Source organism: Naegleria lovaniensis (assembly GCF_003324165.1).
Source record: "Naegleria lovaniensis strain ATCC 30569 chromosome Unknown tig010, whole genome shotgun sequence".
NCBI lineage: Eukaryota > Heterolobosea > Eutetramitea > Acrasida > Naegleriidae > Naegleria > Naegleria lovaniensis.
This window is the reverse complement of record NW_025407832.1, coordinates 236,506-260,127: the sequence shown is the minus strand read 5'-3', so window position 1 is coordinate 260,127 and position 23,622 is coordinate 236,506. Positions and strand designations below refer to the sequence as shown.

General features: G+C 37.4%; 12 protein-coding genes across 12 annotated transcripts; 6 read left to right on the top strand and 6 right to left on the bottom strand.

Annotated features, from left to right (window-relative positions):
• Positions 1–209: 209 nt before the first annotated feature.
• On the bottom strand, positions 210–2,359 carry C9374_000515 (uncharacterized protein; the record flags this gene model as incomplete). The annotated part of the gene is made up of 6 exons (XM_044694868.1): positions 210–847; positions 901–1,552; positions 1,598–1,757; positions 1,817–1,920; positions 1,968–2,104; positions 2,191–2,359. The coding sequence occupies 6 exons, from the start codon at positions 2,357–2,359 to the stop codon at positions 210–212; spliced, it is 1,860 nt and encodes a 619-aa protein (XP_044552343.1).
• Positions 2,360–2,406: 47 nt separating this feature from the next.
• Positions 2,407–4,593, top strand: C9374_000514 (uncharacterized protein; the record flags this gene model as incomplete). The annotated part of the gene is made up of 1 exon (XM_044694857.1): positions 2,407–4,593. One exon carries the CDS (start codon positions 2,407–2,409, stop codon positions 4,591–4,593), a length of 2,187 nt encoding a protein of 728 aa, XP_044552342.1.
• Positions 4,594–4,753: 160 nt separating this feature from the next.
• On the top strand, positions 4,754–5,857 carry C9374_000513 (uncharacterized protein; the record flags this gene model as incomplete). The annotated part of the gene is made up of 1 exon (XM_044694846.1): positions 4,754–5,857. The coding sequence occupies one exon, from the start codon at positions 4,754–4,756 to the stop codon at positions 5,855–5,857; it is 1,104 nt and encodes a 367-aa protein (XP_044552341.1).
• A 27-nt stretch (positions 5,858–5,884) lies between these two features.
• On the bottom strand, positions 5,885–7,327 carry C9374_000512 (uncharacterized protein; the record flags this gene model as incomplete). Its single annotated transcript, XM_044694835.1, has 1 exon — positions 5,885–7,327. One exon carries the CDS (start codon positions 7,325–7,327, stop codon positions 5,885–5,887), a length of 1,443 nt encoding a protein of 480 aa, XP_044552340.1.
• Positions 7,328–7,453: 126 nt separating this feature from the next.
• On the bottom strand, positions 7,454–8,263 carry C9374_000511 (uncharacterized protein; the record flags this gene model as incomplete). Its single annotated transcript, XM_044694824.1, has 1 exon — positions 7,454–8,263. The coding sequence occupies one exon, from the start codon at positions 8,261–8,263 to the stop codon at positions 7,454–7,456; it is 810 nt and encodes a 269-aa protein (XP_044552339.1).
• Positions 8,264–8,849: 586 nt separating this feature from the next.
• On the top strand, positions 8,850–10,523 carry C9374_000510 (uncharacterized protein; the record flags this gene model as incomplete). The annotated part of the gene is made up of 1 exon (XM_044694813.1): positions 8,850–10,523. The coding sequence occupies one exon, from the start codon at positions 8,850–8,852 to the stop codon at positions 10,521–10,523; it is 1,674 nt and encodes a 557-aa protein (XP_044552338.1).
• A 49-nt stretch (positions 10,524–10,572) lies between these two features.
• C9374_000509 (uncharacterized protein) lies at positions 10,573–11,289 on the top strand (the record flags this gene model as incomplete). Its single annotated transcript, XM_044694801.1, has 1 exon — positions 10,573–11,289. The coding sequence occupies one exon, from the start codon at positions 10,573–10,575 to the stop codon at positions 11,287–11,289; it is 717 nt and encodes a 238-aa protein (XP_044552337.1).
• A 23-nt stretch (positions 11,290–11,312) lies between these two features.
• Positions 11,313–12,540, bottom strand: C9374_000508 (uncharacterized protein; the record flags this gene model as incomplete). The annotated part of the gene is made up of 3 exons (XM_044694790.1): positions 11,313–11,377; positions 11,427–11,631; positions 11,674–12,540. 3 exons carry the CDS (start codon positions 12,538–12,540, stop codon positions 11,313–11,315), a joined length of 1,137 nt encoding a protein of 378 aa, XP_044552336.1.
• An 870-nt stretch (positions 12,541–13,410) lies between these two features.
• Positions 13,411–16,151, top strand: C9374_000507 (uncharacterized protein; the record flags this gene model as incomplete). Its single annotated transcript, XM_044694779.1, has 5 exons — positions 13,411–13,848; positions 13,900–14,401; positions 14,482–15,283; positions 15,337–15,871; positions 15,936–16,151. The coding sequence occupies 5 exons, from the start codon at positions 13,411–13,413 to the stop codon at positions 16,149–16,151; spliced, it is 2,493 nt and encodes an 830-aa protein (XP_044552335.1).
• A 60-nt stretch (positions 16,152–16,211) lies between these two features.
• On the bottom strand, positions 16,212–17,852 carry C9374_000506 (uncharacterized protein; the record flags this gene model as incomplete). Its single annotated transcript, XM_044694768.1, has 2 exons — positions 16,212–17,311; positions 17,486–17,852. The coding sequence occupies 2 exons, from the start codon at positions 17,850–17,852 to the stop codon at positions 16,212–16,214; spliced, it is 1,467 nt and encodes a 488-aa protein (XP_044552334.1).
• Positions 17,853–18,269: 417 nt separating this feature from the next.
• C9374_000505 (uncharacterized protein) lies at positions 18,270–19,352 on the bottom strand (the record flags this gene model as incomplete). The annotated part of the gene is made up of 3 exons (XM_044694757.1): positions 18,270–18,438; positions 18,500–18,701; positions 18,788–19,352. 3 exons carry the CDS (start codon positions 19,350–19,352, stop codon positions 18,270–18,272), a joined length of 936 nt encoding a protein of 311 aa, XP_044552333.1.
• A 339-nt stretch (positions 19,353–19,691) lies between these two features.
• Positions 19,692–23,618, top strand: C9374_000504 (uncharacterized protein; the record flags this gene model as incomplete). Its single annotated transcript, XM_044694746.1, has 3 exons — positions 19,692–19,716; positions 19,774–22,717; positions 22,763–23,618. 3 exons carry the CDS (start codon positions 19,692–19,694, stop codon positions 23,616–23,618), a joined length of 3,825 nt encoding a protein of 1,274 aa, XP_044552332.1.
• Positions 23,619–23,622: the final 4 nt, after the last annotated feature.

The following is a 23,622-nucleotide window of genomic DNA, read 5'->3' as shown; positions in this document are numbered from 1 at the left end:
ACAAGTCTCGATATTCAGCTCCGATTGTTGTTGTTTTTAAAGAGAACGTTAATTCCAATACGATTCCAAGATTATGAAATTGCGATAATTTTTTTTTGACTTTGAAAGTTGGGGAGACGTGAAGATGGTTCAACAATTCAGGATTGTGAGAACAACAAAAGTTGACTCTGTTTCGAATCGTTCAATAGAAATGACACTCAATAATGTTGTCAATGTTTTGTTGATTCATCATTGTTGTTAGTCGTTAAAACAAAGCAGTGTCGAATTTTGAGAATTCTTTGAACAGTCTGCAATGCCATTTTCATTTGTGAAATCTTTCCATGCAAGAGTTCAAAAATTCCTTTCTCTTTCATGTTTGCGATTGGTGACGATGATTGACACCATGTTTCGGCCATTCTATTGGACAAATAAATTCCGCTAAAAGGACTCGATTCATTCTTTTCAAAACACTCTCTATACATTTGCCTCAATTCATTAAGTATAGATGATGGAGTTGATAATTCAGAGGAAAAACCTTGACTGAGCACGTGAGGAATGGACTCCAATGCATTACAATAGCTTTCCATGATAAGTTGTTGAAGTGGAGAATGTTGTTGTTGTGTTTTTAGGAAATGAATGTAGGCAGAAAGTGACATTTCACATGCTCCACCTCCTGGAACCAGAATAGGAGATTTGAAAAAGTTTTCAACAATGCAAATGGAATCATTGAAGGCACGTTCTAATTCTTCTACTGAGCTTTGAGTTGATGCGCTCAATATTACAAAGGAGAGAGGAGTAAGGAGAGCTTGTTTCAGAGTTTGACCTAATGAAATATAAATTTGTCTTCCAATATAAACATTCTTAGCATCTTGATGGTCAAGGTGAATATCATGTTGGTATACAGAGATGACAATTACTTACAAGCAATTTCTGCAAGATATTTTGATTTTTCTGTCTTGTCGTCACACTCGATAATTTCCTGTAACTTTTCAATCGACGAAATGGGAAATATGTTAAATGCTTTGCTTAGTAGTGAAATATCATTCTTGGTAATGGGTTTGAGGCAGTTGATTTTGGATTTTTGAAGCCAAAACTTTGCAGAATCTGAAATACCAGCTTGATATCCGGCAGACAAATTTTCTTGAACGCATATCATGTTTGCTCCAAGCTTTTTCAATTGTATCACTAATTTTTTGATGTAATTTTCTTCTTCTTTGAGTAATCGGTCTATTTGAGAACTGTCAATTTGTTTGTGTTCATCTAACCTTGAAGTTTTTTGTTTAGGTTTGTCTAGTTCAAATAAAAGCAATGCTAACTTGGGAGATGGCAAAACCATACCTTCTTGCTCATTTTCATGAACAAAATTTGTGTTAAGCAATACCTGATTGGTCAATAATGCAGTATCGTCTGATGAGGAGCCTCTAAATGTAATACTATTAGTAGTTTTACCAAGCTTCAACACCTGAATTAAATTTCTATTTCCCCTTGCCGTTGACATGGCATCCACAGCAATGTCTGCCAGCTTTGGAAATGATATACTTGAAAATTTTGAGTTGAGTGTAGTTCGTACTAGCTATTTCAATGACTTTAGATGTTAAATCTGTATTTTCACACGTACTTGCAAAATTAGTTGTTTAGAATTTTCTTCGAAAGGATCTACCTTAAACGATTGAAACTGTGTCAAGTGCTTCTCAATGATATCATTAAACATGGAATAATTGTTCACAATTCTCATTGGGTGAATACCAGATCTTATTAATTTTAGAGCCTCTTCTAGCCTTAATTTTCATAATAATTGTTTCAACAAGGGTTTCATGCAAATAACTATAAAACATACATGGATGCTGCCAAAACAATAACAGATGTTGTTCCATCACCAACTTGATTGTCAACTGCTTTGCTCAAATCCACAAATAATTGCGCAATAGGATTTTCTATTTTCTGAAAAGTATATCCGTTTAAAATTTCATAGAGCTAAAAAACCTTACCATGTATTGTATTGCCGTTGCTCCATCATTTGTGATTAATACTTCTCCAGTTTGAGGGTCAACAAAGAGTTTTTCCAAAGCTTTGGGGCCTAATAAGGTTTTACATCTCTCTCCCACTCCAATGCAACTTTTAATATCTATTTTAAATATTTCCAATATTTGTAAATTGAAAGTATCGTGTTTGATCTTCATTGTGATTATTATTATTTCAAAAATCACATACTTTCGAAATATTCGTTCAAACTCGCCGACGATGTTTTTACATGTTCCGATAATATAGGCGTTGCATGCACGGACGATGATATTTCATGATGATGAAAGGATTTCCTGACCAGTGGCAATGAATGATCATTTGAAACGTCTTCCATGCCCTCACCATTCCGTTCATTCATTTTTTGTGTTCTCTTTCCGACATGCTGTTTGTGTTCAACAAGAAAAAATGGCTTCTTCCGAATCGAACAATACGATACAGACGCAAGATGATGATTGCCAACAAGCTGCTGCACCTCTTGATGAGGCTAATATTGATTCTAAAATTTTGGATTTGGAAAGCGAGAGCAGCTGCTCTCCAAGTTCTACTCCATCAACGCCTACTCTCAATATTACTCAATCAAGAAAGCAAAAGGCTTTTACTTTTTCTGCGAGTTATGATGAATCACCCATGAGTGTGTCGGATTCAAGTTTTGTGGATTTTGATCACCATGAAAGATCAGTGAATGATCGCTTTCATTTAGTTACTCCCAACTTGGAAAATAATGAAGAAAATAATTCTAAACAATCGAAAAAGAAATTAAAACGATTTGAAGGATTTTTAAAGTATTTACACAGAGAGTTGAATGTTAGCTCGAGGGCAGCTACTCACTTATTTTCGAATGATAACAGGCAAGAAAGTCCAGAGTCTGTGAAGAGTGTAATAGAAACTGAGTCAACAACGAGTCACAACGGAAAACCTTATAATTTTCCGAATAGTTTTGTGAAATTAACACACGATCCAAAAGATAACTGTTTTACTGACGAAGAGCTGAGGAGTCAAATGTATAGATTTGTTGAAATTCCGATTCGTGTTGAACGATTTTTGTTTTTTGGATTTTTCATTTGCTTGGACACTTTTCTCTTTTACTTGACCTTCTTTCCAGTGCGGGTTTTATTGTCACTTCTCGGAATTATTTGGAGCTTGGTCAAGTATCTTGTACTTTTACCATTTAAATTAAGTTTACGAATAATTACAAAGGAGCCAAACACATCATCTAGACCACGCCCTGTTCTTCACGAGAGCGTTTTATTTGACATTGTGAAATTCCTATGTCTCCTTATTAATATTATTTTAATCATGACCACAACAGATTATTCATTGCTGTATCACTACATTCGAGGAGAATCAATTTTGAAATTATATGTAATTGGAAATATGCTTGATGTATTTGACAAGCTGTGCTCTGCATTCGGGCTGGATTCTCAAATTGCTGTGCTTTACTCTGCAAAGCAATTCGTTAAGTGCTTTATCTCCATTTCGTCCACTCAATCAACCTTTGAGTCAGGTCCCAATCAAGGCGCTCTCACAGAGCTATTCCATTTTATCGTGACATTAGTGGTGCATGTGGCATACTTATATGTACATAGCATTGTGCAACTCATTCGAATTGTCACTCTAAACGCAGCTCTCAACAGCTCCAATTATACTTTATTAACCATGATTATTTCCACTAATTTTGTAGAGCTTAAAGGAAGTGTGTTCAAGAGATTTACGAAAGAAAATTTATTCCAACTTGCATGCAGTGATGTGGTAGAAAGATTTGAGCTCTTTTGGTTCACTCTTCTCATTATCATACAGAACACCTTGAGAACAATTGTGGACTCTGCATCAGCACCAGTGACAGGAGTTGATTTGAATGAATTTGAAAGTATGGCACAAATGGAAGGAAACAACTCTCTTTTTGCGTTTCTCGATGACAAGATGGAAGAATTTGGACAAATTTTTGTGTTTATGATTTTTGCAGAAGTTCTCGTTGATACCTTAAAACACACGTTTGTCTCCAAGTTCAACAATATCAATCCCTCCACATTCAAACTCTACACTCTAAAGCTGTGTGATGATTTGATTTCTCATTCCACCGACCCTAAAAAGGGAGAAGTTGCTGTTTCTTCCTTTTTCGACAACACCAATCGAAGTAAGGTTGCAAGAAGACTTGGTTTTCTGGAGGGACCTCTAATTACACATACTTTGAGAATGATTTTAGAAGTCATGTTGCCATGGCTCTTCCATTTTGTTGCTGTTTTTGGTTACACTCATGTTGAAGGTTGGTCGAGTAGTAGTACTAGTACTAGTACGAATCAACTTGGTCATTTACATGAGAGTACATCCTCATCATCATCATCACCAGATATTCTACTCGCTTCATCATCTTCCACTGGTACTACTTCCGTGATGATTTTTCTTCATCCAGTAATTATTGTACTTCTCGGATTTGCATGTTTATTCCTTCTCAAATTACTCATTTCAATCATTGTTATTGGTCATGCAGCCAAGAGGGTTTGTCTGTGGAAAAAGGCTGATCCCAATAACGCTGTTCATGGTATTCCAAACTTTCCCGATCGCTACATGATGTACGATAAGAGAATTCCTTAGATTCCTTAGTTTCGAACAAGTAAGAGCATTTGTGTCCTTTTTGTGGAACAACAATCATGACGACCCTCTCATAACAACATTGTTGGAAAGTATATTCTTGAAGAAGGCTTTAATGATAAGAGGTGCAATGTAGAATTTGGCGGTAAAAATTTATTTAAAAATGAATACAAACCCTTCTTCGTTTTCAAAAGGAATGAGTTGGCTGACGGAATCAACTCTGAATCAACCGAGCATACAGACCAATGCTCTTTCATCATCCATGTTTCAGAATATGACCGCTAGTAGTAATAATATGGAGAATGCTCGGTTAACATCTCCGACAAGACACAATCTAAATTCGTTAATGACCCTTTCAACTTCTCCATCATCAGCCTCGTCATCGAATAAAACAGGGCATTCTTTAGCAGATCAAACATTAGGATCAGACTTGGTGAATACCGGTAGTAATAATGTTTCCTTTGGTGAGGACTATGATGAAGTAAGGTCCACGATTAGCAACGAGTCGACATCCAGTCGATTCAGCTCGTCATCGGCACGAAATCGGGATTTACAAAAATTATTGATGAACACCAACAGCACAGCGGCCAACAACTCATCGAATCGATATGCTGATGTGACTCAGTCAGCATCTATCGATAGTACAACTCTCTCTTGGGATGAAGTACAAAATGTTATGAAAACAGGTTCTGTGGAGAAGGAGATGGAACAAATGAAAGAAAAAATTGATCACTTGCAACGAAATAATTTAACGTTATCACAATCTTTATATTCTACGAACAAAGAACACTTGCTGTTACTTAATACGTTGAAAGAGAAAATTCATGAAGTATTTCCGAATATTTTGATTGAAAACCAAAAGCTGAAGGAACAAGTGAAAGAGTTGACAAGTCACGTATTTAATCTAGAGAAACAACTTGAAAAGGTGAAAATTGACCATGAAAATACCAGAATAACATTAGAACATAAGATTGACGAGCTCAAAAGAGAAATGGATAGCTTAAAAACTAAGAAAGTTCAAACAAAATACGAACGGATAGAAGAATTGATCAATGCATGCATCAAACCAATTGAACAAACTCTTAAAAACAACAACATTGCTGTGAAGCGATGCTCTGATGACATTTATCAACTAGGACAATTTAAACTGAATGTAAATTTGGAAAAGAGAGGAGAGAACGACATTGTAGTAGTACACTTGAGCGACAAAACGATACCATTCGAAGACTTTTTACGAACCTTTTGCAGCAAATTCGTCATGAAATAGTCATACCACAGTTCATTTTGGGTGTTTTTAATTATTGGCATCCACAGTTTGAGCTTTCTGAAGTTTGCTTTGGATAAAGTCCTTGGCAATCTTCTTAACATGCTCTTGCCGATCAGCATCACCATATTGAGTCTCAAACTTCAGATACCTCTGCAAGAAAGATTTCATCTTTTTAGTGGAAAGCGTTGTGAGATGACAAACTCTTTCAAAGATTTCTCTAATGTACCTGACATCTTTGGTATGTTGTTGCTCGCAATCCAGATAAATAGACCAAGCATCAGATCTCTTTGGATGATTTTGTATGATATTCTCCATCACGTTTCTTGCATCTAGGATATTTTCTCCAGTTTTGTATAAAAGAATTGCAAATTTGCATCTTAGAGAAATATGTTCCTTGTTTGGAAAAACCTTAAGTGACCTTTCTAACACTAATTCGCCCTTCTTGATGTCTTTTAAAGTTGAAATACACCATCGTTCATACTCTTCAAACACTTTCTTCTCATTTCTATACTTTTTACAAGCTTTTCGGTACACTTGGTCGATTCTATTCAGTAGATCTTCAAGCTCACTTGTTTTTTTCTTTTTCACTTCGTTTTCATCGTCAGCATCGCTTTCTTCGGCTGCTTCCTCATCTGCTTCGTCAAGTCGTTGCTTTTTCTTCTCGTAAAGTTTGTTAAGAATTGTTGCGTATTGTAAATAAATACTCTGTGGCTTTGAAGACCCTTGGAGAGCCTTTTCAATCACTTTTTCAATATTTGGTTTGTTATTCGAAACATATAAACTTAAAATAGCACTCCATAAGTTGAATCTCTCGTTCTCATAGGAAAAGTGTATTCTATTAACTGCTCTTTCACCAATTTCTTTTGCCTTTTCAAAACCATAGGTATTGAGCATGAAGGTCATGTATTGAATCCATAAATAAGAATTATTAGGCTCTCCGATAACCAAACGTTCAAAATCTGCCTCACTCGTTGGAGCCTTATTAGGAAGACTTTCTTCAATCTCTGCAATTTCTGTTTCAGTTAAATGGTGAACATCATGGTGATGATGATGAGTTTTGGCTCTCTCATCGATATCATTTTCAACTTGTTCTTCATCATCGTCCTCACTTGCAGATTCATCATCATCTTGCTGCTCTGAATTTCCATTCTCTTTTTGGTGGTCAATGTTCCAAGCGAATGATGTTTTCAACTTTTTAGGAGCAGTCGTAGATGAAGTTGATGATGTTACAGAGGAAGAAGCGAGGTCTCTCTTTACGCCTCTCACAGCAGAACTGTTTGAAGTTAAATGTTTCTTGTTTGCAGAAATTATTGATTCCTGATCCGATGATTCATCACCACTGCTGCTATATTGATCATCACTTTCTGAATCTTTTTTAGAACGCTTCTTCTGGAATTGAGTTGACAATTCCGGTTGTTGCTTTGATTTTTTAGCAGCGGAAAGCTTCTTCAAAAGTGCTTGTTTGTTCATTTTTTTGTTGAATTTTGAAAATTTGATACGGCATGAAAGGGTGAAAAAAGCCAATTTCAATAATAATTTTCAGTTTTCTATTACATTTATGATGGTAACCAGTAGAGTGTGTTATCTTGAACAAAATTAAACATTTTCTTGAGTGGCCTCTTCTTGAACCTTTCCCAATTTCTGGAGCCTTTGGAACTCTTCGATATTTCTCTTTCTTCTTTCTTCGAGTTTCTGTTTTGTCTCTGGGTTCAAGTGAATGTCGTAGACATACTTTCGTGCATTCAAGAATTTTGTTTCCTTCTTCATTAATTTTGGTTTCTTTTGTTGCAGGCGGTCTAAGAAGGCTCTCTTCTTTCTGTTCTCTGAAAGTTGTTGAATTTCCAATTGTTGCAATGTAAGCAAACGATCTTGTTGTTCTGGGGAGAGGCTGTTGAAGTATGAAACCAAATGTTCTCCGTTTGCTTGTTGTTGTTCAAACTGGGCCACTTTTTCATATTCGGATGGATTTTCCTTCAAGAATTGAGCCAAACTTTGTGCTGTTTCTTCTAATTGTTGGTTCAATTGTTGGGCTCTCTTATTTGCAATTTGTTGTTTGATAATCTTCTTCTTCAGCCAATTACCGAATCTTGATGCTACATCCTCTGACTTTGTGTTCAGTAAATAATTATCAAGACCTCCGGCTTTATCGATACAACGAAGAGCCTTTGCTGTTGCCTTTAATTGAATTCTTGTGTCCAGAGCCTCACTGTAGAGTTTGACCCATGCAACGTTTGGCATCCACTTTCTCTTTGTTTTTCTCTCCGAAAAACTTCTTTGATTTCCTGTCAAAATTATAGCATCATGGTAAAGACCTGTATTGAATCTCTTTGGTCTTGTAGGATGTTTGTTATGTTTCAGCACTTGTCCAAGTCTAACGAAGGGTGTGGGAGAACCTGAAAAAGACATTTTTTTTGCTGTGATGATGAAAATTCATTATTGCTATTATTATTATTATTTAATGCAAATAATTACTTGTCGTCAACCCGTGTTGTTAATATCAACATTAAAACAAAAAAGAAAGAGAAAACAAAAAGCGATTTAAAAAAACTCAAGTCCAACTCTTGGATTTCACCCACCACTAACTCATGCTCAGTTCTGCCATCCGCCCATCCTACAGTGTTGCGACTATGATTTGCTCAGTTATCCTGCCTCAACCGATTCATCGCTAATTAGGACCCAACTGACTCTCGCATTCCTGTAGAACCAGATTGGCCACACCGTTGTTGGAACGGACAGAACATCGTCACCTTGTTGCTAGTGGAGGAATGAGTCCAAAGAACCATTCTCTTGCTCATCGCTGTGGCAGAGTACCATGACAGTTAGACCCCTATCCTAACCCAGCTTGTGGAAGAGATGTGAATGGCTGGCATGTGATTCTTGGCAGAAGGAAAATGAACGAGAGTTGTGGTTCCATGATTTAAATATTTTTATTGGCAGAACAAATTTCGCGCCGTCGTGAATTTACGACATTGGCATCTCTGATCAAAAAAAAATGAGCAAATATCAAAGCCATAGTGAGGCAATTTTGGAGATGCAAGATAAATTAAATCTCTTGGATGGTGACCGAGAGAGGAAGGCCACGCTTGAAACAAAGCAAAAGGCTCTCCAAAAGAACAACGACACTTTGGAAATGGTAAAGAAAGAAAATAAGGATTTAAAGGAGTCATTGAAAAAGTTACAAAAGGAAGTCGGAGGAAACAATGGAGAGAAAACGTTTCAACAGAAAGAGTTTGATCGTCTTGAAACAATACTTCACTTGAAACGACAAGAATTTGACGAGCTATTAGCGATTGCTCAGAACCTGCAAAAAACTATTCGAAAAAAGGAAGACATTCTCAACGATTTCAACAAGGAAAAGGCACCTATTCTCACTGATGACTCGCCGCTAACAAGACAAATCAGAATTTTGGAAAACAGGTTGGACAAGGCTATGATAAAATATAACGAAGCTCAAAGCATCAAAAAAACGTACGAACAAATTTTAGAAAGGCTCAAGGAAGAGAGAATAGGGTTTGATAATCAGTTACAAGCAATAGAAAGAACACTTCGATCAAAAGATAAGGACTATGTAGAACTGTTAAACATGTCGCGAGACGCAAACTACCTTCGAGAACTAGCAAAGAACGAGCTAGCACAAGCAACAGCAGAGTTTGAAGAGTCTGTAAAAGAACTAAGAAAAGAATTAGATGAAAAGAAGAAGTACGTGGAAGCTCGTGTAAATTTGACAACTGACCTGGCTAAAAAAGAAGCCACGAGACGAAGAAACCAAGACGATGAGGGGTCAAGAAAGAACCGGTCTTCGAGCTCCTCTTCTCAACAAATGCTTGGGTATAGCAAGTCTGGACCCCCTGACGAGGACAGGGACCGATTGCAGGTGCTTGAGGAAAAATGGAGGAAGTTAAAGGAAGTGACAGGTGTAGATGATGTTAATGAGGTGATTCAAAAGTTTTTGTCGTCATCTGACACTCACAAGAATCTTGAGCAAATGACAAAAGATTCTCAGAAACGAATTGAACACCTCACAGAAAAGAAGGCGAACCTCAAAACTAAATTGGAGGATCTAAAGTATTCTCAATCGTCAGGATTGGGAAGTAGGCGAATAGTGGACGAATTTATTCAACAATTGTCAGAATCCCAGTCTAAGAATGAAAGACAAAAGCAACAGTTTGAAAGAATTGCAAAAATTTTGGTGAACGTCAAAGCAGGAGCAGAGCATTTGAATGACAAGATGAGCCCCGCTCTAGTTGAGCTCACTCTTGATGAAACTCTACGAAAGAAATTTATTGAGGAAATTGCAAGAGGAGAAGATATGACTGTGGCAGATGATTTCAATGACACCGTAAGCATGTCGACCGTTTCACTAGGTACTCAAAGCAACGAGGAGCGTCATATTGTTAACTTGCTTGCACAGTGCTATGTCAATGTTTCTTCCATTCTTGACAGCCTTCCTTCAGAAGAAGAAATGTTCCAGGATGCCCTTCGTAATTCAGATTCTCTAGATTTCAACCAAAGCAGGAACAATATTAGAATCAAACTAAGCGAGGAAGTGGGACAAGATAGCGAATCTGAGGATGAAGACGATGATAAAGAGGCTGAGCTCATAAGTAGAATGAACGTAAAGAAGAAGGCAGAGAAAATACTCAAAACAAAGGTTGTCAAAAAGTAGGGATTCAACACCTTGTAAATCTGTAAATAATTCAACGATAAAAAATTGAATGAACACGCCGCAATCACTTCGTTCTCAACGCGCCAACACACAGGAGACGTTATCACCAATATCGTCTTCTAGTCTAGGTTATTCAAAGGAGAAAGCTTTGTTGTTACCAAGAAATGTTGTAAACGCTGTTGAGTTTGTGGGAGATGTAATTGAGGCTAGCTCCGATGTACATAGTCCTATTAAGGACAAAAGTGAGTCCAAGAAGAAAGAACGAGAGAGTATATTAAAATCAGCAAATCTTGTTCCAGAGTTGCTCAATCAGGGGAAGTTGGGTAACAACCCTTTTGATGATTCCGAAAGCAGCGATGACGAAATACAGGATGCATCATTGTCCTTATCAAAACAAATATCAATTTATTCCAAACTCCCTCCTCCAAATGTGCAGTCACTGCCTTTTAACTTTCTTTCGGGCACAACTGAAGACAGCGTAATTTCCAACGTTCAGACTAACGATGACTTTGAGTCTTTGAAAATAAGGGTCAACGATTACGTAGACAATTTGATTAATCTGGTGGACGATTTATTTGCAAAGAACCCCAACGAATTTATTTCTTACTCGGCATCTAAGAAACAAGATCATGTCAAAGGGCAACCAACCACGATCCAGTATCTAAAAGCGATTGAAAAGGCGAACGACATAATTGAAGAAGTTGAAAGAAGTAGAAGAGAAACGCTGATGAGAACAAAGCTAAACAAAACGCACTATGGAGAGTAGTCGACAAACCATTAATGTCATAGTTAATGTAATCTATTTAATAGCTCCATCATTTCCTCTTTTGATACTTTTATGTTCTTGTCGTTCACTGCATTTCATAATAATACAAACTAATGTGAATTCATGAGCTCACTTACCTATGGTGAAAGCTACTTCCTCTTCTTCGGTAACAATCTTCTTAAGTAAATTTTGTGACTTCCAAGCACTATTAAGCCCAACACTGTCAAAAACACACTCATCGAAAACAACACAGTAAGCACAGCTATCTGCAGCATTCTGAAGTCTCGATACTTTAGAAATACAGTTGTTGAGTGAGGTCAATTTCTTGTAATTCAATAAGGCCTATCCATGTTATCACTGGGACACTGTCAAAAGAGAACTTACTTTGGTGATTCCAATGTTGCAATAGAATGCTTCCATTTCTTCTCTATTCACATTCTTTCTGAAAGAGTCCAAGTTCTCCAACAGTTTAACGGCCACTGAGAGGGCATGGTCTGGGATATCTTTCTCAAAGAGAATCAATATGGACGATTCCATGAGCATTATATGTTTCCCATCATGCCTTTTGATCATCTCTAACATGTTCCCTACAAATTTCACAAGTAATTGGTAACCTCCCTCAATTTGATGTAAATGGTACAGAAACTTTTTATAGTGCATGAAATCGACCATCATGACATAATATGCATCCTCTTTGGACATGGAAATATTATAACTGCTTGCTTGTTTTAAATACTCTGAGGCGAGCACTGTAGCGATCATGTTTTTCAAAGCACAGTATGCATCCTGAACTTTAAATTTACCAGCTCGACTCGTGAGATCGTCCGAGGACCATGACATTCCATCCAATTGTTTCATGTACCAAGCAGGAAACATTCTTTCTGCCTCATCTTGAAATAATGTTGAATCCAATTTAGTAATATTACAATGGCGAGGGTCTCTCATGATATTTTCAAACAACATTTCAAGGTGTTGTTTAGGGCCCTCAATGATTTGAAAGAACATATCCTTCACGCAAATCAGAACACCAGTGATATTGAATTTCTCATTCATGGGTACCGCTACTCTCAGAATACTCTCTTTCGTTTGCTCCGTAATGTATCCTGAAGTATTCCTAGATGCATAATGGATTCGCATCATCACATTCGGTTGTGGCTTTTGTGTGGGAGCCTTCGAGGATGAAGCTTTTTGCTCCAACCCTGGCTCTGGACTTCGTAAACCGGAGTTGCTACTGCCACGAGATTTCTTCATAATAAATGGTACCAACAATGGAAGTTGTTTTTTTCTATGGTGGAATATTATTATGATGAGCTGTTCGTGGTTGTTGTTGTTTGGAGATATCCTTGAAGGCTCCAAAAGGTCATAATGCTGAATGTTTTGGCTTTGGTTAATAACGCTCTTCTTGATAAGGCAACTCCGATGTTGATTCCTGAGCGAAGAATGATGTTTTTTCAACCACGGATGCTTTGGGTATAATAGTTGGAAATATGAATCATCTAATTGTATCAACAATTGATTGAATTTTGGTACGCCAATGATGAAGTGTCATTTACATGCACGAGTTGATTTTTGAGGCCAACGGATGTCTTGATTGGATATTATTAAGGAATCCAACAAAAACAGCAGTCACACCAATATCTTGATATCTTCATTTCTCTCATACATCAACAGATAGCAGACCCCATCTGTCATGATGATTCAACAGCTACCTATTGATCTGTGGAGCATCATCTCTCATTGTCAAGTCTCAGTTTTCAAAGATATTTGAATTCATACAACGTGATGTCAATGATGTGATTTACAGATACAGATTTCCGTTTGATTTAACATGTGGCGCACACTACTAATTGCTATTCTGCAGTACTATTGTTCCGATTCTACGATTTCACTTCAAACAGAGATGTCAAGTTGTAATGCACGGAAACATGTTGTAATTCTCAAAAAGAGTTGGCATCTAGATGCAATGAACAATGATGACTGCGTTTCTGCTCGTTCGTTACTACTACAACAAATATCCACGGCCCTTTCGTTGATCACATTAGGAAATGATCGTACAGCATTGAGGTTATGATACAACACCTTGTACATGATAATGAGATAAAAGAAAAACAACAAACAGAGATGACTCGAAATCAAGTACATCCCTCTCAGAAGCATCCTCCTCATTCATCAACCAATAATGAGCAGGAAGGAGATCGAAAAGACTTGTCTTCTCCTCTATTGACTGCTAACCTAATGGAAAATACGTTTGACTCCAATCGAAAGACCCATTGGTTTCTCTCCATTCGATTCTGTCTCATACTATTGGTTTCTTGTTTGACCATATTGAGTGTATTGGCATTAAGTATCACTTGGGGAGCTTGTTTTATTCCAACCATCACTCAACTCTCAAATTCCTATCGAGATCATCAACTCGAACGAATCATTGATGTTGTGGATGAAACCTTATCAGATATTGCAAAAACTTCTGAAGAAATCAAACAACAAATCATTGGGGATGGTCTCACACTGGCGCCTAATACCACAGAAATTCACAGAAAAATTTGGAGTTGTGTCAAGGTAAGTCGAATGATGTTTCACATTGTCATACGACTCGATGGATTCTAAAAGTCAACCAGTAAAACACATGAAGGAGTAGTCATTGCATGTTTTTTCGGAGATTCCTCTCTGAATGTCGTTGGAGCAGGTCGATTGAACAAGTTCGCTCAAGCAGCTGCTTACACCGTATCGAGTTTGAACACTCATATCCATTATTGTCCTCCTCCTGAACAAAATGACTATTGTTTGATCAATGAATCCAATCCTGGACGTATCATGCCACCGTTGAATTTCAAGTATGCACAAGAACAGTGTAACAAGTATCCTGGTGAAGTTGTGTATGTACCAAGTCGTGTAGAGGCACATTTGGTGGATGTCACAAAAATGTCTTTGGTGAATTGTGTTCCTCTCAGTAATGGAACGAGTGTGGATAGCAAAGGAAATCGATTTGCTTACTTTTTTGGACATGATTTAACTTCAGCTTCTGTTGCTATTCAATTGAAAAGTCTTGTTCAACCCTTGTCTGGATATCGAGGATTTATTGTTGAGACTCAAACAGGTTATTTGATTGCAGGTAAGTGATGAACGATGAATTTATGATTGGTTAATATTCTTTTAAATTGCATGTCATGCTTTACAACATTCATGTAATAGTCGACAACAATGCTACCCTTTCACAATTGCAAGGTACTAAAATCTTTCGTGCCACCTCTGAAACCGTCAACGATACAGACATCAATTCCATTTCCAAAACAGCTATGACTAATTTAGGAATGAGCTTCACAGAGCTCCCATGTAATACTCATCTTCTTACTTCAGACACCACTCGATACATTTCCTTGTATCGATTATGTACAGTGACAAGAGTCGACTGGGTCATTGTCTTGAGTGCTCCTCAATGGAACTTTATAAGCTCCACAGTCATTGCCATTGTTACTGCCATTTGGGGATCCCTTGTGATTATTTCTGTTGGAATCATGGTTGGTGTGCTATTTTCAGTTCGAATTGCAAAAAGTATATATCAATTAATTGAATTATTCGAAAGTGTGGCACATATGGATCTAGAGTGTTTGTCTGTCCAAAAAAGTAATTTTTCAGAAATTTACTTGTTGCAAAAGCAATTTGTCTACATGATTCATCGAATGAAATTGTATAAGAGTTTTATTCCATCTCATTTGTTGGCAGAGTTGGAACAACAAGGAGATTCTACCACTAAGGTTGAAGATGAAACTTCAATGGTATCCAGTGGAACCAGTAGAAATTCATTAGAGAGTTCAAAAGGTGTTTCTCTTTCTCATCATGGAATTTCGAGCTCAAAGAAAAAGTACCTTTCTAAGGATAACAAATTTCAATTATATCTGGAAAAGAGAAGAGTGACATTGGTTCAAGTGATGTTAGAAGGGTTGAATGAATGGGTTCATTCTATTTCTCCCAATGAAATGGTACTTTTATTAAGGTAGGTTCATGACACATTGTTGGAAAACGTAAAGCAAGTTAACACATTCTTAGTGACGTGTATGATCAGTTGAACAGTATTTGTAGAGTGAGTGGAGCTAGTCAAATTTCAAGCTTGGAAAATGATTCTCTCATTATTGCTTTTAATGCAACAAGAGATCAACAAAAGCATGAAGAAAAAGCAGCTCTTTTCTGTCACGTGTTGAATGAAAAATTGGTTGGACTCAAATACATGAAATGGAAAAATGAAAAGTCACAACAGCTGAATGTCCATTATGCTGATTTGATGAACTTCAGATTTGCTCTTATCACTCAAGAATGTCTTTGTGGTAATGTTGGAAGTCAAGAGATGAAACAATTTAGTGTGTTAAGCAGTGGAAAGTATAACTTGGCTATCTTGATGGATGTGGCAAAACATCTTAATGTGAATATGGTGTGCTCTGAGAATGTTAAGAACGGTTGTAGCAAGGCGTTTAATTTGCGTTACCTTGAAACTCAGAATTTTGTGGATGACATGTATATCAATAGTTTTGGAAGTGTGTCAAGCGCTGCATGCAGTATTCCACAACACCAAGTTCATATTTATGAGGTAGGTTTTCCTGTTGTGTTGGGACATTCAACAACAGCTAATGGCTATCTATTTTTTTGCAAAGATTGGGGCCAAGCTTCATGTTGAGAATGATGAATGGATGTATGAATTATCAGAGAAAGAAAAGAAGAATCAATGGAACGAATACAACAAGGCCACTCACTTGTTTTTAGATAGAAGATACCAAGAAGCTCTCGATTTATTCCAAACTTTTTACCATTCCAACACAAACGACAAGCCAACTGAAAATTTGATCCAAAAGTGTCAATCCTTCATGTAGATGTAAACATGCCGAAAATTGTAGAATTTCACGTTTTCATTAAATGGTTTATTCAATAAATTAATGTTTTACCTCACTCTCTTTGGCGTCTTTGTTATCCTTGTGACTGTCTTGCTGTGAAGGTTCGAGCTTATCTACTCCATACGAAAGTTTCTTTTGAGAAGTGTAAGCAAAATTTTTGAATGGGTTGTTTTCGGAATTATCTTCTTGCTCTGCGGTACCTTCATCTTCGTCCTCTTCGTCGCTATCCACAAGAGGTCTGAAATTTGATGTATCCTCTGGGTCAGTAACTTGAGGAGCAATTGGAGGTGATTCGTTTCTGATTAGAGCCCAATTGATGCCCTTGAAAAATGGATGTACCTTAATGTCTGCAGCACCATTCTTATGTCCCAATCTCTTGTCCTGATCAGAAACTAACAATTTCTTAATCAACTCCTTGCATGCCTTAGATATTGGTTTATCCTTTGGAAATTCAAGCTTATTGTGAAGAATGTGATTAAATGTATCTTTTTGAGTGGATCCTTTGAATGGTGTTGTTCCAAAAAGCATTTCATACATCAGAATACCAAAGGTCCACCAGTCAACTGTCGAAGTATGTCCACATCCAGCAATAATTTCAGGGCTGAGATACTCAGCTGTTCCGACAAAACTGTTAAATTGTTGAATTTGTTTGGTATCTAGCTTACTCTTCTTATCCGACGAGAAAAAACCTTTCACAATTTTTGGAGTGACTGTTTGAACAGTTTGTTTCGAGAGATCAAAGTCAGTCAATCGAATGTGTCCACTCTGATGGAGTAAAATGTTTTCTGGTTTTAAATCACGATAAATAAATCCCATAAAGTGCAAATACTCCAAAGCCAAAAGTACTTCTGCTGCATAGAATCTTACGGATGACTCTGGCAAGCACTTTCCTGGCTGCTTTTGTAACATTCTAAAGAACTCTCCTCCACTACAATATTCCATGATAAAGTATAACTTGTCTTTTGATTGGAAAGAGCTGTAAAGTGTGACGATGAAGGGGTGATCAGTAGTAGCAAGAATTTCACGTTCAGTGAGCACTCTCTTGACCTTATTTCGTTGAATCATTTCTTCTTTTTTCAAGACCTTCATGGCAAAGTATCTACCAGTTTCCTTGTGTTTCACAAGGTAAACCTTACCAACTGTGATTATTCCGACATTGATGAAAGTTTGTAAATTGTTCACAACATGATGATGGGTGATAACACCAGGAGGTATCAATATGGAGAACGTCGGATCCATGTAAATAGTATTATTACACGAATATTATTAATTCAGCACGATGATTAATTATTAAATATTTAACAAGTACGTACCATCTCCACGTCCTAACAATCTAATCTTCTTAAAGTGAGAAGGACGTAAATTCTTATAATCAAACTTTTCTTTTGTTTTTTGCAATGATTCTATATCTACATGGGACTGATTTGATAAAGCCATTTCCTCTGCCATCAAATCTGAAAAGCTCATGTTATGCGGGATTTGTCTTGGAAACATTGTTGGCTCTACTTGAGAAGGATGTGCTTGAGAGGAGCTGCTCGGAGTGGATGATGCTGGTGAGGAATCTACGCTGGAAAGAGAGGATGAAGAAGCGTTTACTTGATGGGCATTTGCTCCATTATTGCTGCTTGTACCCGAAGAAGAGGAGAGCGTTGTGGGGGTTGTGGTTGTTGTACTGTTCATTTTGTTGTTGTTGTTGATGTGATGGATGATGCTCGGGTGCCCTCTTGCAAGTGTTTTGATACTTGTAAAGATTCAATATTGGTCGGTTGATGGCAAAGATGATGAAGCAAAACGGTAGGCTTGCGAAGGTTGTTGGCAATTTACGTACGACTAAAACAAGCAGTGTGCTGTGTTTTTGTTATAAGTATTATTATTAATATTTACGAGAACACGGATTCTCGATTGAAGTTTTTAATGATGAACCTTCTCTAAAGAATTGTTCACGCTCTCTCAATTTTTAAAAGATCTAAACAAACACACAACTCTCAATGTCGTGTCTTGGAGGGCTTGTTAGATATTGATCGGAATTGATTTGGGAGAAGTGTTCTAACTTCGAAGGTCGCTGGTTGTATTAATTTGGATTTATTGCAATAATGTTCAGAGAATTAATTTGGAAAGTAAGGAAGCTGTCAAAGAAACAACAATGTTGTCCTCACCAAAGATGTAACTCCACAATGGGGATGATTGAGCTTTATGAGTGCTGCCATGGTTAGTTGCTGAACTACGGCTGCGATCATAGGTTAAACTCTCCACAACCGTACACGCCCTTAATGTTGAACGTCATCATGTATGAACTCTTATATAATTTTTCTGATCAATACACTTACAAATTAATAAAAGCAAGATGAGGTAGATGGGACAGTGTTGAGAATTCACTTCCATAATTTCCACTCTTTTCAAAATAGTACAAGTACAAGGAACTAAAAGCAAATCCACCACAAAACATTCCAATGGATCCCATTAAGGATTTTGAATTGGAAAATCGAGTGGAATGACCAAAACTTCTACCAATGACATCAGCAAATCCATCTATGTGAACATTTTGATTTTCCAACATGAAATAACGAATGAATTTCTATACTATAATTGAAACTGCCCATGCCGTGTGAACTTACCACCACCACATAGAATCATGATTGTGACAATCGATGCAACATCACGTCTCCAAAACGCCAATGTACTCGCCACAATAGCCAATCCATAAAAAGTTGGACCTTTAAGAATTTCACGACAATCTCCACTTCGTGATAATGTTTTAACAAGTTGTTCATTCTTTGCCAATCCCAATCCAACGAGAATGAAATAAAAAGTAAATATTCCTGGAATGCTGGCACACCAGAAACGACTTGCCAGGTCCTCTCCTGCAAACAAATTCCAAAACAATACGTAGATAGGTCCCATTCCGATATGAACTAATTTTCTTCGCAATTTTTCAGGTGTCCATTTGCCCACTTGTTCCAATAATCCAAGCGATAGGACACTTCCCAACAAGGTGATTGAAAATGCAGCAATATTTCTGCGATCGGCTCCAAAAGTACTATTCATCCAATCATCCATGGAGGAAATTTTTACATTCGTAATGTGATTCGTTGAAAGTGGATGCTGATCAACAGAGCGAGAGGAGTAAATCCACCGTACGATGTGGTCGAAAAGAGGGGAAGACAATTTAGACATGGACATTTTTTTGAGATCTGTCTGATTGGTTGATTGCAAGCTTGTCTCATGATCTTCGCTGTTGTTTTACGTTGGACAACATTAATTTCTCATGTCCAACCTTTCGTTTTCCAATGACAGCAACGTTGTCATAAATGCTTTGAAAACACGTTTACCTTTGATTTTGAAACAATAAGATGTTACTCGAGTCATCCCGCCGATTTGAATCGTTTCATCCAAAGTAAAAAAAATTAAGGCATAGAGATATCCCAAAAAAAAGTGTAAATTTACTGTTCTTATTGAGAGAACTTATCATCACCCGAATACAATCATCATTGCACATCCTTTATTACCTACTGGTTGAAAATGGGGCTTTGGAATATGATTAAGCGTGAGTAATCATTGTTACGAGTTGAGGAATATATTTCTTGTTGATAATTAATTTTAGGTAAAAAGAAGAAAAATGCGGAAGACGAAACTTTGGTCATCGAGAGGTCTGTATCGGAAGGAAACGTGAGGTCGTTCTCACCCGAGAAGAAAAATTCATTTCCTTTTGGATTCTCTCCCAAAAAATCAAATCATCACCATCATCATCATCACTCTAAACATCGCCATCATCATCACAACGACCATAATGAAAAAGCCGAATTTTTTGCTGATAATTTAATAACAGCAGAAACTATTGAAGATTTTTCATCCAGTCCAGAAACGAAGCAATTATTTCTAAAGGAGGCCACCTCGACTGACGACAATATTTTAGCTGACAACAGCATTATCACAAAGATTGTTCGAAATCGCACTTCGCCAAACTCGACACTAAATTCAACATTGGATCATGAAAGTTTTATGAGGCCACCATCCCCAAAGCAAGCAGATACCACTATCGAAGAAAACAATATTGAACATACTAGTTTTGAGGATGAAGTGTGCATTAAATCGACAATATTAAACCACAAACTTCCACCTAACATATCCGAAGCAAGTGAGAACGATGTGACAGACAAATTGAAAACTTCTCAACGAAAAGCTATCAACGAAACAGAGGTTATTGAAAATCGCAAATTATTCGCCGATCAATCAAAGTCGTCTTGTGAAGTAGACAATATTAAGGAAGAAATTATACATTCGCCCACTGATGAGCACAGCCCAACATCGCCCACTGATGAAATGCAAGAAGATTTATATATTCCAGAAAAAGAAATGGAAAGTTTACCTGTACAACAAACTCAAGCCTCCTCAACCACAGCTGATGATCATTTTTTGAAGCCACAAGAGGAACACATTAATTCTCCAGAAATGTGTGCAACCAAAGAAACTCTATTGTTTGAAGAACCATCCCAAAGCCATGTGGTTCAATCAGATATTAATACATTTCCATCTCAAGAATTGGCTCAACTAGAACACAAAGAGTTCACTCGTTTTATTGAATCTGAGCTATTAAAGCTTAAAGATGACCTTCAAACAGATCGACGGATAGGTGAGAGCGTAAATCAACAACGAGTACCATCTCCCCTTCCAAAAGAAAAATCACACGGAAATCCAAGTCATCCTCAATCATTGACACTCAACCTCGATGCTAAATATAAGTATGCACGAAGAGCTCTGTTGAGACAGTATCTCAAAAATAGAGGTACCTCTACCGGCGATAAAATAGCATCAGACACTATTAACAATGCCTTAGATCTGAACACGTCTCTAAAATTGCAAAGATTGGAAAAGGAAAATAAGGAGCTCGAACGGCTACAAACGACCAGAAAAAAGTACGCCAAAGACCTTGTCAAGCTTGAAAAATTGGTGGAAATAGCAACCATGGAAAATGAAGTGGAAGCCTCCCAACAAAAATCACATGTAGTGATTGTTGATAGAAAAAAGAAAGATACTAAGGGAGCGTTGTCGAAAGGATACTCGGATATTCTACAAACTAAGATGGAAATGATGGGGAAAATACTTGTCTCATCTTCGGATGAGTTCGCTGAGGCAGATCCTGAGATTTTGTTGAAACAAATTAATCTTCTCAAGTCTGAAAGAGAAAAATTCCAAACATTGGTCGAAAAACAAAAAGAAACCATTCGATTTCTAGCTGAGGACTTATTGACCGATGTTGCCATTGATCCCAATGAAAAGCAAAAGCTTGTGGAACAAGTGATTAGCAATCATTCAGTACCAGAATCACCATGTTCAGAATCCTCTCCCACTTCCAACTCTGCACACCATGATTTTAATGTCGCATTGCCATCAGAAGATTCCTCTCCACCCCCTCCACCTCCTCTCACTCCCCTTCTCGTATCATTATCACGAGCTCACCACTCACAACCAGAGCCACCATCTCTCTCCGTTGAGATTGAAAATTGTAATCCTACCTTAAAGCCCAAAAAGAAAAAGTCAAAAAAGATGAAAAAGAAGACGAAGGAGAGCTCTTCATCAACAACAACAACCGTCATGATGGAAGCTCCTTCTTCTACTTCTCCCGAACTGCCAAAGGATGGTAAACGAGGTAGTACTTCCCTGCAGGAAAAGAAGAAGAAAAGATCCTCTTCACCTGCTCAAAAACAAGAAAGGCCCTCATCAGCTTTGGGTCTCTCAAGAAAGAACACAACAATCACACCACCACAACAACCAGAAGATACTCGAAAAGTCTATGAACATTCTCCATCATCATTCTCATCTGCCAACAAGACTCTACGAAGACCCATGTCTGCAAGTCGTTGTTCATCCTCCTCCGTGAAATCATCATCAACCTTAATTAATGCTGTAGCATCACCCAACTCCGAACCACTATCAAGAATAGCACATGATATAACTCAAAAACGTCCATCAAGTGCCTCTGCAACACATTCCTCGTCTTCGAGATATGACAAGATCATTGATCGGCTCTATGAAGGCGGTATTGAGAAGCAAAATAAATCGAGGGAATGGGCCAGGACACAAAAGGAGCTCAAAGACGCAAAAGAGATGCAGGAAATGAGAGAAAAGCCTCAACTCAACAGAAGGTCTATTGAACTTGTTAATCGGAAGTATCAATCTGGAGATTTTGTGGCCTCTAGTCGTGGTTCAACACCTTCCACTGATACGAAAACGATCACCAGTCCAAGCATGTACATGACAATTTCTTCTGATGGAGTTATTATGCAAACACCAGTTTCAATCGAACGCCCACGCAGTGGTAGTATTGAGGAACTGAGGCTGCTCCGACAAGAATCAATGAGGAGAAGAACACGTGAGTTTAATATCATGAAAGAAAGTCTTGCAGAATGTACATTTACTCCGAATATTGGGCGAAAATCTTTAGAAATAGCCTCTCACCGCAAGGCAAAAGATGAGCAACCAATTCACAACAAGTTATTTGAGGAAGCGAAGGAAAAGGAAGCTCAAAATGCAAAAGTCAGAGAAATGTAAGTATATGCACTATTGACATTATGTACATTTACATTTATTAGGGCCAAAAAAGTAAAAGATGAGCAAGAAGTTAAGGAGATACGAAAATCAAAAACCTTTAAAAGCGCTGAAGATGAAAAAGCATTTATCAATAGAATGCTCGAAGCAGAAAAAGCAAAAAAACAAAGAATTGAACAGCTTCGTGTAAAATGCTTTGAGCAAGAAACATTTAAACCTAAAACCAACAATACCCAGATACCGAGAGAAGGTGACGTGTGTGAACAGCTTTACAAACAAGGACTAGAAATACAAAAGAGAAGAGAGTTCATACGAGATCAATATGAGCAATATTTAGAAAACGTTCGGTCCATGAAACACACCACTAAGGGTAGCACTAAGTATATTGAAGAAATGAAAGAAAAACGAATATTTTCCTTATTTAATTTATTTTGCATTGAATCTGAATGTGAAGAGTCTGCAGAAGTAGAGATTCATAGGCTTCACGAGGTTATAGAACCACTACTGGACAAGTTTGGAGAGCCTTTGTCTCTAGTAATTCCTTTACTGGCAGAAAGATTTGGAGATGATTCAATCATCAACTATGACCAATTTAGAATGTTTATTGAGAGCCCAGAAACAAATTTAGATCTTGAAGATTTGGCTGCTCAAGTGAAATTACTGCAGAACCAGCTGACACTGCAACTAGCAGTTGAAAATCAATTTAACTTTAAGCCAAGCATCAATTCTACTTCTCGTAAGCTTGATCCTTATGCGTATGGTTGTGAAACTTTGGAAGACAGAGTTGACAATTTACTATCATTCAAAGAATATAGAGATCAGAAAATAGAAATGATGAGAAATAATGCCATTGAGAAAGAGCTGGAAGAATGCACATTCAAACCAAAAATTAACAAATAATATT